The 13,497-nt window shown below is 45.4% G+C and overlaps 2 protein-coding genes across 2 annotated transcripts in view; both read left to right on the top strand.

Moving 5' to 3' along the window:
- Positions 1 to 2,923: 2,923 nt before the first annotated feature.
- Positions 2,924 to 9,203, top strand: RPLP0 (ribosomal protein lateral stalk subunit P0). The gene is made up of 8 exons (XM_083715450.1): positions 2,924 to 2,967; positions 3,059 to 3,163; positions 5,112 to 5,287; positions 5,624 to 5,711; positions 6,485 to 6,631; positions 7,353 to 7,538; positions 7,913 to 8,053; positions 8,981 to 9,203. The coding sequence occupies exons 2-8, from the start codon at positions 3,110 to 3,112 to the stop codon at positions 9,134 to 9,136; spliced, it is 948 nt and encodes a 315-aa protein (XP_083571576.1). The 5' UTR covers positions 2,924 to 2,967; positions 3,059 to 3,109; the 3' UTR covers positions 9,137 to 9,203.
- A 1,222-nt stretch (positions 9,204 to 10,425) lies between these two features.
- Positions 10,426 to 13,497, top strand: part of GCN1 (GCN1 activator of EIF2AK4) — a 60,786-nt gene continuing 57,714 nt past the window's right edge. The window contains exon 1 of the mRNA XM_083716696.1: positions 10,426 to 10,503. Within this exon, the coding sequence (XP_083572822.1) occupies positions 10,486 to 10,503 (18 nt within the window). The 5' untranslated portion in view covers positions 10,426 to 10,485. The remainder of the gene's footprint in view (positions 10,504 to 13,497) is intronic.

Below are 13,497 nucleotides of genomic sequence, written 5' to 3'. Positions count from 1 at the left end.
CACTTTGGACCTAGAAACACCCTTCTCATGATGTTGCTTTCAATCCCTCTCCTGAAGCTGCCTACAAGGCTTCGAAAAGCATGGGGCTGAGACAGCTGGAAACACCTCTCCCATGATGTTGTTGCACCATTTTATTTCTGCATTGGGGGGAAAGCCAGCCAGCATCACACCTAAAGCCAAAATTGGGTTCAATGGAGGATAGGATTGCCAAAATCTTATTTCTTGTACTCCCACCCCCTTTCCATTTTTTAAAACTTTTTTTTTTTTGCCAAGCCTGTAAATGGGCACAAGTTAACTCTGCCTAAGTTGTGGGCTTACTGAATTCAACCTTCTGATCTCAAATCTTTCCTTTGGGCTCACTTACTGGCCTGGGGGAATTCACTATGCTAGAAGCAAAGGGTTATCATCCTACATATGCAAGCAATATTGTAGGGAAGGGCCTTCACTGTGAAACAGAGTATCTGCCTTGCGTGCAGAAGGTCTGGGAAGCTCCCCTGCACGAACCCCTGGAGAGCTGCTACCAGCCTTAAATATTTAGTAATGTCTTTTTATATTTTAATGTTTAGTAACTTGGCGTTTGCAAAGTATAAACTGCTTGGAAGCCCAAGAGGTATAGTAGAATTAGTAGGTTTTATTTAGTGAGGAACTGCAACCTTTCAAACTTTTCGGAGGTCCTGTTGAGTGCTTTTAAAAATTCCTATTCTTTCATATAGTATCACAGTGTTGAAAGGATCCCAAAGGGTCATATACCAGTGTTTCCCAACCTTGTGCCTCCAGCTGTTTTTGGACTACAATTCCCATCATCCCTTGCCACTGGTCTTGCTAGTCAGGGATGATGGGAGTTGTAGTTCAAAAACAGCTGGAGGCACAAGGTTGGGAAACACTGGACCCCCTGCAATACAGGAATTCTAAGAAATCACTGACAGGTGGCCACCCAACTGCTGCTTAAAAGCCTTCACTGAAGGGAGAGTTCACCACTTTCCAAGGTCATATGTGGAATGTTCCACTGCCAGAACAGCTTTTGCCCTCAGAAAGGTTTCCCCCCCTAATGTTCAGCTGGAATTTCCTTTCTTGTATTTTGCATCTATTGGTTCCGATCCTCCCATCTGGAGCAGCAGGAAACAAGCTTGCTGTATCTTCCATGGGGCAGCTCTTTGGATAGTTGGAAGATGGCTCATATTTACACATGTGTTTGTAAATCTATACACGTACTTAAGTTGCAAGTCCCTGCCTATATTGTTTTATTTTTTGTAATTGTTCTTACAACGAAATATTGTTTAATCATTTTTGTAAACCGCTTTGAGGTTTTTCCCTACCATCAAGAGGTATATAAGTCTGTCTGATTAAATAAATAAATAAATAAATAAATAAATAAATAAATAAATAAATAAATATTTGTAGCCTAGATTAGAGGTTTTCAACCTTTTGGGGTCCATGGCTTCCTTGACCAAACTATATTCTTTCTGCGGCACCCCTGTGGGACTTGGGAGCCCAGTTATGTCACCCCTTGCCTGCAGAGCTGGCAGCCCCTCATCCTTTTTCCAACACCCTCCCCTTGTGGAGTGTTCCCTCATCCTCCCTGGTCTCTAAGCTGTCCCCCGATCTCTAAGTTGCTGCCCTTGGTCTCTAAGCCGTCCCCCACCGCAAAGAGAGGTGCCTCCCCACACTGCCCCACAAGGGCCTGGGAAGCACCCCCTGGCCAGCCCCAGAGGCACCATTCGCCTCGGAGGTTTGTAGCCAGGACTGCTGCAATAAACAGCCATGCTCTGTTATAAACAGAAATGTGCCCTGCTTATTTGATTGGATACCCTGGGAAGCCTGGCCAGTCTTTTGTAATTATAAATACTTTGTAATGATAAATACTTACCGTAGTTCCTGAGTCAGGTCACAGGCTCACCCTATTCAAACCTTAAGACAGGATATGTGAAGGAAAAGTCAATGGGGAGGCTTTTCCATTTTCCTTTGACCTTGCAGAGAAAACATTTGGTCAGTTTGGGACAGTTTGGGAATAAAAAATGGTTCCAGGTCGGTCTTCCTGTGCTGATCTATCTATGTGCTTGGTTGGTACACTTATGAACATTTAACATATATCTAAGACCTCAAAATAGGGATGCGGGTGGCGCTGTGGGTTAAACCACAGAGCCTAGGACTTGCTGATCAGAAGGTCAGCGGTTCAAATCCCCACGACGGGGTGAGTTCCTGTTGCTCGGTCCCTGCTCCTGCCAACCTAGCAGTTCGAAAGCACATCAAAGTGCAAGTAGATAAATAGGTACCGCTCCGGCAGGAAGGTGAACGGCGTTTCCGTGTGCTGCTCTGGTTTGCCAGAAGCGGCTTAGTCATGCTGGCCACATGACCTGGAAGCTGTACGCCGGCTCCCTCGGCCAATAAAGCGAGATGAGCACCACAACCCCAGAGTCAGCCACGACTGGACCTAATGGTCAGGATTCCCTTTCCCTTTAAGATCTCAAAATTCCTATCACACAGCCATGCAAGCCCTTCCAGAGGCAGAGGTGCAAGAGAGCATCAGAGGAAGGGAGGGAAAGAAAGAAGGACAGAGGCCAGTGTTGCCCGCAGCACCCCTGAGCATTCAAGGCACCCTGGTTGAAAACCACTGGCCTATATAGTTGTCTCTACATCCATGTGCGTTTCCGCCCCAGCAGGGGGAGCGTGCCTCTCTCAGGCTGCACAGCTACGAAAGCTTCCTCTCCCTTTAAAAGGCAGGAGAGGAAGTTTCTGGGTATTTGGAAGGATGGCTCTTTAGGCCAATGAGAGCTGAGAATAGCTCTCTTCCCCCCACGCTCTCCCGCCGCTTCCTTTCGTCACCGACAGACCTGTCCAATCCGCAAGGAGAGGGAGGGGGAGGAGAAAGCTGTTGCTCGCCGCCGATTGGCCGCGGCGCTCGGGGAGGTTATAAAAGCGTGGGGCGGGGGCGGGGCTAGCTCTTTTGCTCCACGGAGGCCTCGTGAGGTAGGTGTGTTGCTGGCGGCGGGCCGGGGAGGCCTTTAGGGCCTAGGTGGGGCCGGGCCTAACCGGAGCCTCTTTTGTCTGTCCTCTGTAGAGAAACACCGGAGTCTTTAAACCGCTGCCGTGCGATCCTTGGGTCACCGCGATGCCCAGGGAAGACCGAGCCACGTGGAAGTCAAACTACTTCCTCAAGATCATCGTGAGTCTTTCTGGTGGCTTGGGCGAGGGGGAACAGGGCTGATGTTCTTATTTCTCCCGTTGGAAACCTTTTCTCTGTGGCACAAGTGAAAAACAAGAAAAAAGATGCCGGCGAGGGTGTCTCTGAGCATGTACAAAGTACCATTAGTTCCTAGCATCCATTAGGTGCCTCATAAAATACATCCTTTGGGGGCCGTGCAGAATAATAAAATAAGATTTAAGAACACTGGCTCACTATTATTTATCACTTCATGGAATTTCTCGTGCTTAATTTTTAAAACAGCAACAACCTTTAAAGCAGTTAGTGATAAGATATCACCAATAGGTCTAACATAAAAAGAGCCTTGCTGGTCAAGGCTAGTGTTCCATCTTAGTTCAGCATGAAACCCACAAGCAGGATTTGAGCTCAACAGCCCTTTCGCCTTGTGTGGTTTACAGCAACTGGTATTCAGAGGCATTGCTCCCTCAGACTCTGGAGGCAGAGCATAAACACTTTACATTACACCTTGCAGCAATCATGTAATTAATTTCAAGAGAGATGCCTATGATTATAAGTACATTGTATGATTTGCCCTGAAAGCTATTGGGGACAGAAATTAAGTTGGGAAAGGAATAAGCAATAGGAGATTCATTGAAGGCTTCTGGCACCAGGTAGAGAGCACTTTTAAAAAAAGTAATAAATGATTGTAATCACAAAGCAGTACAGTACTCTGGTGAAAGTAATCCTCTTTGTATATTCTGCAAAAAACTTAAGTTTCGAAAGCAGCAGCAGGAATAACAATACACAATTAAAAAACACTTCTGTATGTACAGGATGCTTTTCTATTTAAGTTGCGTGTATAAGACCAAACCTGCTGGGTAAGACCAAAGGCCCATCTGTCCAAAATACTTTTTTCATAGTGGCCAACCAGATGCTGATGGGAAGCCTGCATGCAGGGCACAAGCACAACTCTGCCCACTTGTTACAGTATTCTGAATGATACGGTCTCCATGATTAGTAGCCGTTAATAGCCTTATTCTCCATGAATCTGTTTACTCCCCATTTAAAACAGCCAAAGTTGGTGGCCATCACTGAATAGTCCAGCAAATTCTGTGGGCTCAACACACCGTACAGCTCTGTCCTTACGTTGCAGCATCGTCTCAAGTCTGGAATGTTGGAGTCTTAAGAATAAGGATCTTTGAGTGCATACAGAATAATGTGGGATTGTAGCCAGACCCTTTCAGTGATGCATGGTTGGAGCAGGGCTCAGATGTACTATCATATTGCAGTATCCGAGATCATAATATGAGAAGCAGGAATCTGATGGTCCCTCTGAGCGTGTACAGTAAAGGGTGACCACAGTTGGCCCATAGATCATAATCAGCATAAATTTGTGTCCAAACAGTAGATCGTGATCTACTGGTAGATCCCTGGCTGATCCTGGTAGATTGTGGGACTCTAATCGATCGTAGGATTAAATAAAGTTTACCGAAAGTTAACAAGTAAAAGTTGAAGAACTCGGGGCTATCCTACCCTTAAAAAGGCTGCTCAACTCTGGGCAATCCACCCGCCCCATGCACACTTCCTCCAATGACAGTGGGTAGATCACTGCCAGTTTTTTTATACTGGGAGTAGATAACAGTCTGTTGGGAGTTGGACGTGCCTGGTCTACAGGACTGGTGTAATAATGGGCAAGATAACGTATGTGAAACCCTGAATGCACAAAAATGCTAAGTATTGTTACTGTTACTAATTTGACTATATGCAGAATTTTGTACGTGTTCAAAGTGATTCGTATGTGTTAACTTGATTGTGTGCCACAGGGAAAGCCAGCACTTTATTCAGAGTTAATTTTCTAATTTAAATGTTACCCCTGTTTGATGTTTGGTATCTGCATCTTATTGCAAGCAGACAGTGTGTCAGCCCTAAGTTTGAAAAGGTTTTTTCAGGGTTTGCTTTCTTTCCGCAGCAACTCTTGGACGACTATCCAAAATGCTTCATTGTGGGAGCAGACAATGTCGGTTCCAAGCAGATGCAGCAAATCCGCATGTCCTTGCGTGGGAAGGCCGTGGTCCTGATGGGGAAGAACACCATGATGCGCAAGGCAATCCGGGGACATCTGGAAAACAATCCTGCTCTGGAAAAGTTAGTGATGCAGCATTTCCTAGATTCCTTTGCATTAGCTGTAAAAAAACTGCATTTTAAAAATAAGATTGAGCCAGTAAGTCCTTTGTTCAAAGTGTGCTTGAGCTGCAAATTCACTAGATGACCCTCTATCAGTCTCACGGCCAATCTCTGCAGCATAGGGATAATACTGTCCTACCTTAAAGGGTTGTTGCAAAGGTTATTGAGAGCATGTATGTAAAATTTGTTAATTCTACAGCTGGATGTTATTGTTACCTGCCTATAATTTTTGTTTGTTTATAAAGAAATCAGGTTAGAAATGATGTTGCTAATAGAACATGCCTTGTTTCTCGTTAGGCTTCTGCCTCATATCCGTGGTAATGTGGGCTTCGTGTTCACCAAGGAGGATCTGACTGAAATCAGGGACATGTTGTTGGCCAACAAGGTAAGTAGTAACCACTTAGGAGGAAGAGAGTGGCTCTTTTCACCTAAATTGCCCCAACCTGGTGGTCTCCAGATGTTGTAGAGTACATCTGATATAACAACAACAATAATTTATTATTTATACCCCAGCCATCTGGCTGGGTTTTCCCAGCCACACTGGGCGGCTGCCAACAAAATATTAATACATTAAAACATCAGTCATTAAAAACTTCCCTAAACAGGGCTGCCTTCAGATGTCTTCTAAAAGTCAGATAGTTGTTTATTTCCTTGACATCTGATGAGAGGGCGTTCCACAGGGCAGGCGCCACCACTGAGAAGACCCTCTGCCTGGTTCCCTGTAACCTCACTTCTCACAGTGATGGAACCACCAGAAGGCCGTTGGAGCTGGACCTCAGTGATAAGGAAATAATAAGAGCTTGCTGGATTAGGCCTATATAGTCCAGTGTCCTGTTCTTACAGTTGCCAAGCAGATCCTCAAGTGGGACTTGAGTGCAAGGACACTCCCCTTCTGTGGTTTCCAGCAACTGGAATTCAGAAGCTTACTGCCTCTAGTAGTGGAAGAACATCAGTCACTGTGGCTTATAGCCATTAATAGCCTTATCCATTAATTTATTAAATTGTCTTTAAAAGCCTCCCACATTGGGGACCATCACTGCCTCCTGTGGGAGTGAAATTCCATAGTTAATTTCACCTCTTTGAAGAAGTACTTTATTTGGTCCTGAATCCTCCCAACATTCAGTGTCAAGGATGACTTGGGTTTTTTTCCACCCTCAGGTACCAGCTGCTGCTCGTGCAGGTGCCATTGCCCCATGTGAGGTCACTGTGCCAGCTCAAAACACCGGCCTTGGCCCTGAGAAGACCTCCTTTTTCCAGGCTTTGGGCATCACCACCAAGATCTCCAGAGGCACCATTGAAATTCTGGTGAGTACTTAGTGGCTGTCTATGGTGATTGTGCTTATACTTCTATTTCTTTTTTAAAAAAAAATAGCTACCCCAGGTTTTCATGAGAAGAAGGCAATTTATAAGGGGTGGCAGGACAAGGCGCAATAATAGCAATGTGTACTCCCAAGTCTGGAAGGATAAACACCCATTTGGTGGTCTGAAGATCTCACTGACCTTTCTGCGTTTGAACGTGTATCTTAACCATTGTCAATCTTGTTTGGCTTGTATGGCAGTTTATATTAATAAATTGTCTTAAGTGTGTGTGTTGTTTTGTTTGTAATTATGTGATATATTTTTGTGTTTCTGTATTGTAAACCACCCTGTGTTCCTTGAATGAAGGGCAATATTTAAGTGTAAAATAATAAGTCAGGAATGATTTATTGTTTTTATTGTTAACATGAGCTGATTATGTTTCTTTCCTTTTGTTAATTTTTTGAAATATAAATGGTGTGTGTGAATGATACTCACTTTCTGCAAAAGTACTTGACATGACTCACTGTTTGAAATGAATGAAGCAGAGGGGCCAAGAGGGACTTGGCCTTAGCCAGCCCGACAGGAGAGTGTGTTGTTTTCTCCTTTCAGCACTTCTGACTCAACTGGACTAAACATACACCACCTTGCTGAGATGGTGTACAATTCTTGTTCTTGTAAAGAAGTTGCTGTTGAATTTGCTGGTTTTTCTCCCCCTCTTGTTTCTCAGAGTGATGTGCAGTTGATCAAGACCGGAGACAAAGTGGGTGCCAGCGAAGCCACCTTGCTGAACATGTTGAACATCTCCCCCTTCTCCTTTGGGCTCGTCATCCAGCAGGTGTTTGATAATGGCAGCATTTACAGCCCTGAAGTCCTGGACATCACTGAAGAGACCCTGCATGGGCGCTTCTTGGAAGTAAGTGATGCCTCTTTTGATTTGCATGGACAAGTGGTCTGCCTTCGCTTGGTGTGGTCTGATTCAGTGGAAGGCAGATTTGTTGTGCCTGAAGTTGGCCACCCCATATCCACTTATCCTAGGAGTAAGTCCCACTGAATTTGATAGGACTTCTGAAAAGGCATGTATAGGATTGTGCTGTGAGTGTTCCAGAAGTAGCTCTGAAAATTGCTTCCTTTGTATGGGTGTGTACCTAGACTACAGTTGGGAAGTAAAAATGCCAGTTGTTGTTTATTTTGCATTGTGAATTTGGGAGAGTACAGGGAGCGCCTAAAACGTATTGGAATTGCCATGGGATGAACAGGAGTAAAGATGTGCACTTGTTCTCCTACCAGGGTGTTCGCAATGTTGCCAGTGTTTGCCTGCAAATTGGCTACCCGACAGTTGCCTCTGTGCCCCACTCCATCATCAATGGGTACAAACGAGTCCTGGCTGTGGCTGTAGAGACTGATTACTCTTTCCCATTAGCTGACAAGGTAAGGATAATGATATGTTGAACTGGATGATGAGTGCATAATATTGAATTGGCAAGAGTGGTTCCAGTGGCTACAGCTTTTCTTTTTGTATGTGTGCATATATTATTTGAATTTTACATATAAACATAATGGAGAGCAAGCTAACATAGCGTGCATCAAGGTACAACTTCGAAACATTACCTAACACCCAAGCACATCAGGTGTTCTGCTACAATTATCTTGTTCGTTTTGAAATTATTAGGTATAGTAATAAGTCTGCAAACCCCGAAGTCCTTGAATTCTCTGTTGTCAGTTTAACACCAGACAGCTTAAGATTCTGAAATTCACAGGTGTGGAAGTTGTAGTATTGCCCTCCCTCAAAAAAAATAAAAAAATCACATTTTTCACACTAAACCTTATGTGTGAACTGCAACTTAATCTGGTTTCTTGTTATTGTAGTCTTTGAGGCAGGTTTTGCAGAAAGTTTGGAGAAGCCCACGGGAAAATTCTACCACAAGTTAATCACTCTTTGGTTCCTCCAAACCTCCCCCCCAAGCTGTTTTAGGCACCAAAATCCCATTAGCCCCATCAAGTGTGGGTTAGGGATGATAGGAGTTGTAGTTCAGACACACCTGGATGGTCAATAGTTCCCCACACCTTCAAATGTGATCCAACATAAATAGGGAGATTGTTTGGAGGAGAGCTCAAGTCTATTTTTGAATCGGGGTTGGGGACTCCTTTTCACCTGTAGGGCTATATTTGCTTCTGATGGTGGTGCACAATACCAGTGGTGGGAAGGGCAAGAGACAAAAGTGGGTAGAGCAACAAATGCAGATTTTACCTTCCTTTGCAGTACATTAGTTTCTACACACACTTGTGCACCCCTCTCCATCCAGGCAGTGGGGGATGTATGAAGCTGACCTTGCTTTTTTTAAAATTTCTCCACAGGTAAAGGCCTTCCTGGCTGACCCTTCTGCTTTTGTGACTGCTGCCCCTGTGGCAGCTGAGGTTGCAGCTCCCGCTGCAGCAGCCCCGGCCAAGGTGGAGGCCAAGGAGGAGTCTGAAGAGTCTGACGAGGACATGGGATTCGGTCTCTTTGACTAACTTTCAGAGTTTTGTTGCCAATCAGTCGGAGCAGAATGAAACAATAAAATAAAAGTACTTCTCTACACACCCATGTCGCATTATTATTCTTGGTTAGTTCTCTGCCAGGGGGAACTATCAACTTCTCTCCTTCAGTGGTTATGGCACTCCACCTGTTATAAAGGCAGGGCTATGCAACTGAATGCATGCCTGGTCCACAGTCAGTGACCTCCCCCTTCCACAATTCAGGGGACCACCTCCTTCCACAATTCTAGCCCTCCCTGATCTGAAGTAACAAGGCTTTCAGTTTTTTTTTCCAACTCAGGAAGCTTGGAATGATCTGCAGTTTTGCAGATCAAAGAGTAGTTTCGCCCTGGGCCTCTTACTCCCTTGAGCAGAAAACTAAGGGAGGGATATGTAAATCTGAGATAAGGAACCTTTGGACTAGAAGATGTTGCTGGAATGGGGTGAAACCCCAGCATTTCTCATTCTTTGCCCCACGGAGGTGAAGAATAGGTAATATCCTATATCGTATGTATGTACATAAGTATTTTCAAGCTGCTTTTCCAGACAAGTCCAGCCTTTCTTAGGTGTTGTGAGGATAAAATGAGGGAAGGAGAACCATATGTATTCTACCTTCAGCTTCATTCAGGGAAAAGGTTTGGGTATATTGTGAGTGAGTGAAGAATATGGCAACCACTGTGGGGAAATTGATGTTTACTTTGAATCAGCAGGGTGGCTATCACACAGCCCTACCTACCAAGCAGGGATAGGCTTGAGGGAAGTTAGGGATACTTCCTAGTAATTGCGAGAGATGTAGCTGTTACAGTCTGTTGAAACAAGCAGTTTTGTGCTGCCAATTTGTGAAAGCCTTTGTAGATGGAAATCCTAGCTTTTACTCCATCCTGAGCTTGTTTTTTCTCATCCCTCCCATTCCCTTTTCCTTTGGTGCTGTCTCTCAGGCCCTACCCTCCAGTGTCAAATCATCTTCCTGATAAGCCACTTTGGGAACTTTTTCTGCCTGCGGAGTGGCACAACTTGCCCCCTATTACTAATAAACAGTCATCCACAGAAGTTTATACCATAGCGAATTTTTTATCTTTAATTAGAGTTGACAAGACTGGGAATTGACGGGGGTAATTTACAGGATTTGGAGTGGTGGCTGCTTGTAGGCCGCAGCCTCACTTTAGCTTAGCCACCCACAGAAGGCGTGGTAAAAGGAGGAGGAGCCTTACTTAGCTTACGTCAGCCTGCCTCGCTCCTCCCTTCCGTCTTCTAACAGCTCAGCAAGAAACTTCGTGACGCCATTAAGCTGCGCCCAATGCTCCCCGGAAGTGACGAAGAATTATTTCCGGGTTGGAGCCGGCGCTATGGCGGCTGACACGCAGGTGGGTGCTGCTTGAGGCGCGGCGAGGGGCGGTGCGAGGAGGCGAGAGGAATGGAAGCGAGCCGTGGGCAGGCGAGGGCGGAAGGCAGCGCCTCTTCCCTCTCTGGCCGCGGGGCCGCGTCCTTCCTCCCTCCGCCCAGCTGCGGAGCCCCTCGGGCAGGGCCGGGGGAGGGGGAGGTCAGTAGTTGCAGCCCGTCCAGCCTGTCTGTTGGCTGTCAGAGGGGGAGAAACAGGTCCCAAGGAAGATAGGAAGCGGCCTTCTACCACGCCAGACGCCACCGAGCAAGAGCCCTTCTGCTAAAAAATAAAGCAAGATTCCAGTCCTCAGGGTTCTGGAGAAAGTCCTCGTTTTAGTAGGAGCCTACCTCACGCTTAACCAGACTGTTGGTCCGTCTAGCTCAGTGTTGTTAGCTCAGCGGCGCTCCACGTTTTCAGACAATGACTCTTTCAAGCCTTGCCAGGAATTGAACCTGGTACCCTTTGCATGCAAACTAGGTTCTCTGTTGTTGAGCAAGGACCGCTCCCCAGGAACATATGAAGCTGCCTTGTACTAATGGCTCTTCCAAACTTCCTTTTGTGCCTTGCGTCTAGGCACAGATCTGGGATTTCCAGGTCCATTTTGGAGCAGGTTTTCCCCCTCCCCCCCCCCCGTTTTCAATGGGGAAACCTGCGTTTTACCACTGAATTGGAACAAATAGCAACTGGGTTTCCCCGCACATTGTTGTTTGCTCTGATTCAGTGATAAAACTGGGTTTTCCTGGTGAAAGTGGCATGGCAGTGAAACAAACAAAAAATGCACCACTGCTTAGACATGGACCTGGAAATCCCAGACCTGTGCCCAGAAAACACGAAACAAAGAGGAGAGTGGTTGAACCCTCAGACCATTGGTCCATATAGCTCAATATTGTCTGTGCAGAATGGGTTTCAGACAGAAGACATTCTGAGACGTACTTAGGGATGCCAGGGATTTTACTGCCCCTGCATCCGTTTCTTACCTGCCGGTCACCATAAGATCCCAGGGTTACAGTTATTTTAAAATGTAGTGTTGAAAATAGTTAAAAACAAATTGAGCTTGGGAGCTGCTGCATGCAGAAAAAATGCTGTGTAACTGAGCCACAGTTTCTAGTTCTCATGGTTCTGAATTAAAGACTGGTTTTAAATAGAAGCATAGGAAGCTGCCTTACAATGAATCAAATCATTGGTCCATCTAGCATAGCGTTATCTGTCTGCAATGACTGGCAGTAGCTCTCCTGGGTTTTAGACAGGGAGTCTTTCAACGCCCTACCTGGAGATGCTGGAAACTTAACCTGGAGCCTTCTGCATATAAAGTATATGCGTCACCATTGAGCTGCATCCTTTACCACTAGTTCACTATTTTCAGGCTCCAATTGTCAGTCTCTTATTTGACAGTGGGCATAGCTTAGTGGTACAGCACTTGCTTTCCATTCAGAAGATACCAAGTTCAGTCCTCTCTGTTAGCCTAGGAAAAACTCCCATTGGAGGTTCTGAATAGCCTCTTCAGTTTAGCCAACATGTTGCCCTTGAGGTGGCATTGTAGTACTCCAACTCCCATAGTTCCTGAGCATTGGTCATACTTGCTGGGGCTGATGAGAGTTGGAGTCCAACAGCATCTGGAGGGCACCATGCTGACTACTGCCAACACCACAGTTAGATGAATCAAAGATCTTACTCTGTTTAGGCCAGCTTCCTATGTGGTGACAATGTGACAAACCTGTTGGGTACCTTTGTTTTTTCTGCTAAGCGTAGTTCCTCTTGGAGCAAATGAAATTTGAGAAAACACAAAAACTTTTCTAATATAACCACTGCAATACACTGCATTGCGACTTTCCTGCTGGGTTGCTAGGGAAACCAGATCTACAGGTAGAGCTATGGGAGAATAGAAGCAGATGGAACTGGAAACATTTAGTGGACAGACTCTGCCTGAAATAGGCTGGATTTGAACACCTCCTCTGTACCGCATAGATGGCTTTGAGCAAGCCTGGAGAGCTCAGTTGGTTAGACCATGGTGCTGATAACACCAAGGTTGCAGGTTCGATCCCTGTATGGACCAGCTGCATATTCCTGCATTGCAGGGGGTTGGACTAGATGATCCTCAGGGTCCCTTCCAACTCTACAGTTCTATGATTCTATGATTCTATTCTATGCTAGGAGTCAGCCTGGTCAAGCTCATAGAGTTGTTAAGGATAAAATGGGATAAAACACAGGAAAGAGCTTTATACCATGACAGGCTATTGGTCTACTCAGCTCGGTGTTGGCAGTGGCTCTCTCCATGATTTCAGACAGAAGTCCTTCCCAGCACTGCCTGGAAATGCCTGTGATTCTGCATGCAAAACAGATGCTTTGCCACTGATTTTCTGGCCCTTCCTTCAACACACACGAGCATAGGAAGGTGCCTTATTTTCAGTCAGACTACTGAACCGTCTAGCTCAGTATAATGTCAATGCTGTGGGTTTCAAATAGCAGTCTTTTACATCTTTGTCTGGAGATGCCAGATATTGAACCTGTGACCTTCTGCATACAATGCACATACTCTGCTTGCTGACCTACAGCCACCCCGTCATCCATCTCTGCCTTGGCTTGCTTTCCTGACCAAGGGTGTTATGTCAGGAGGAGGAGCTATCCAAGGGTCTTGTTCATTTATTTTATTAAATTCTATTCTCTTTTTCTTGATTGGCTCCCACTAGTTGTTGGCTCACTAGGAGGCAGACCCAGGACCTGTCTGTCATATCTTTCTCAAAATTTGATACTGTATTAAGACCTTTCCTTTTCCCTTGATTTTCTTTCCAGTCTTTCTCCCTTGTTTTCTTTGCCTGCTCTCTCTCTGTGTGTGTATGTGTACACTACAAAGAAATAATGAGTAGTAAGGAATTCAGTCAAAAACACTTTCAGATGAAACTGGCAACTTGATCTGATACATGTTAAGCTTGCAAGCTGATGCACACCTACCTGAGACTAAGTCTCAATGAACTTTTCT

Source organism: Podarcis gaigeae (genome assembly GCF_964106915.1).
Source record: "Podarcis gaigeae genome assembly, chromosome: 16".
Lineage (NCBI taxonomy): Eukaryota > Metazoa > Chordata > Lepidosauria > Squamata > Lacertidae > Podarcis > Podarcis gaigeae.
This window is presented reverse-complemented; position numbering and strand designations above follow the sequence as displayed.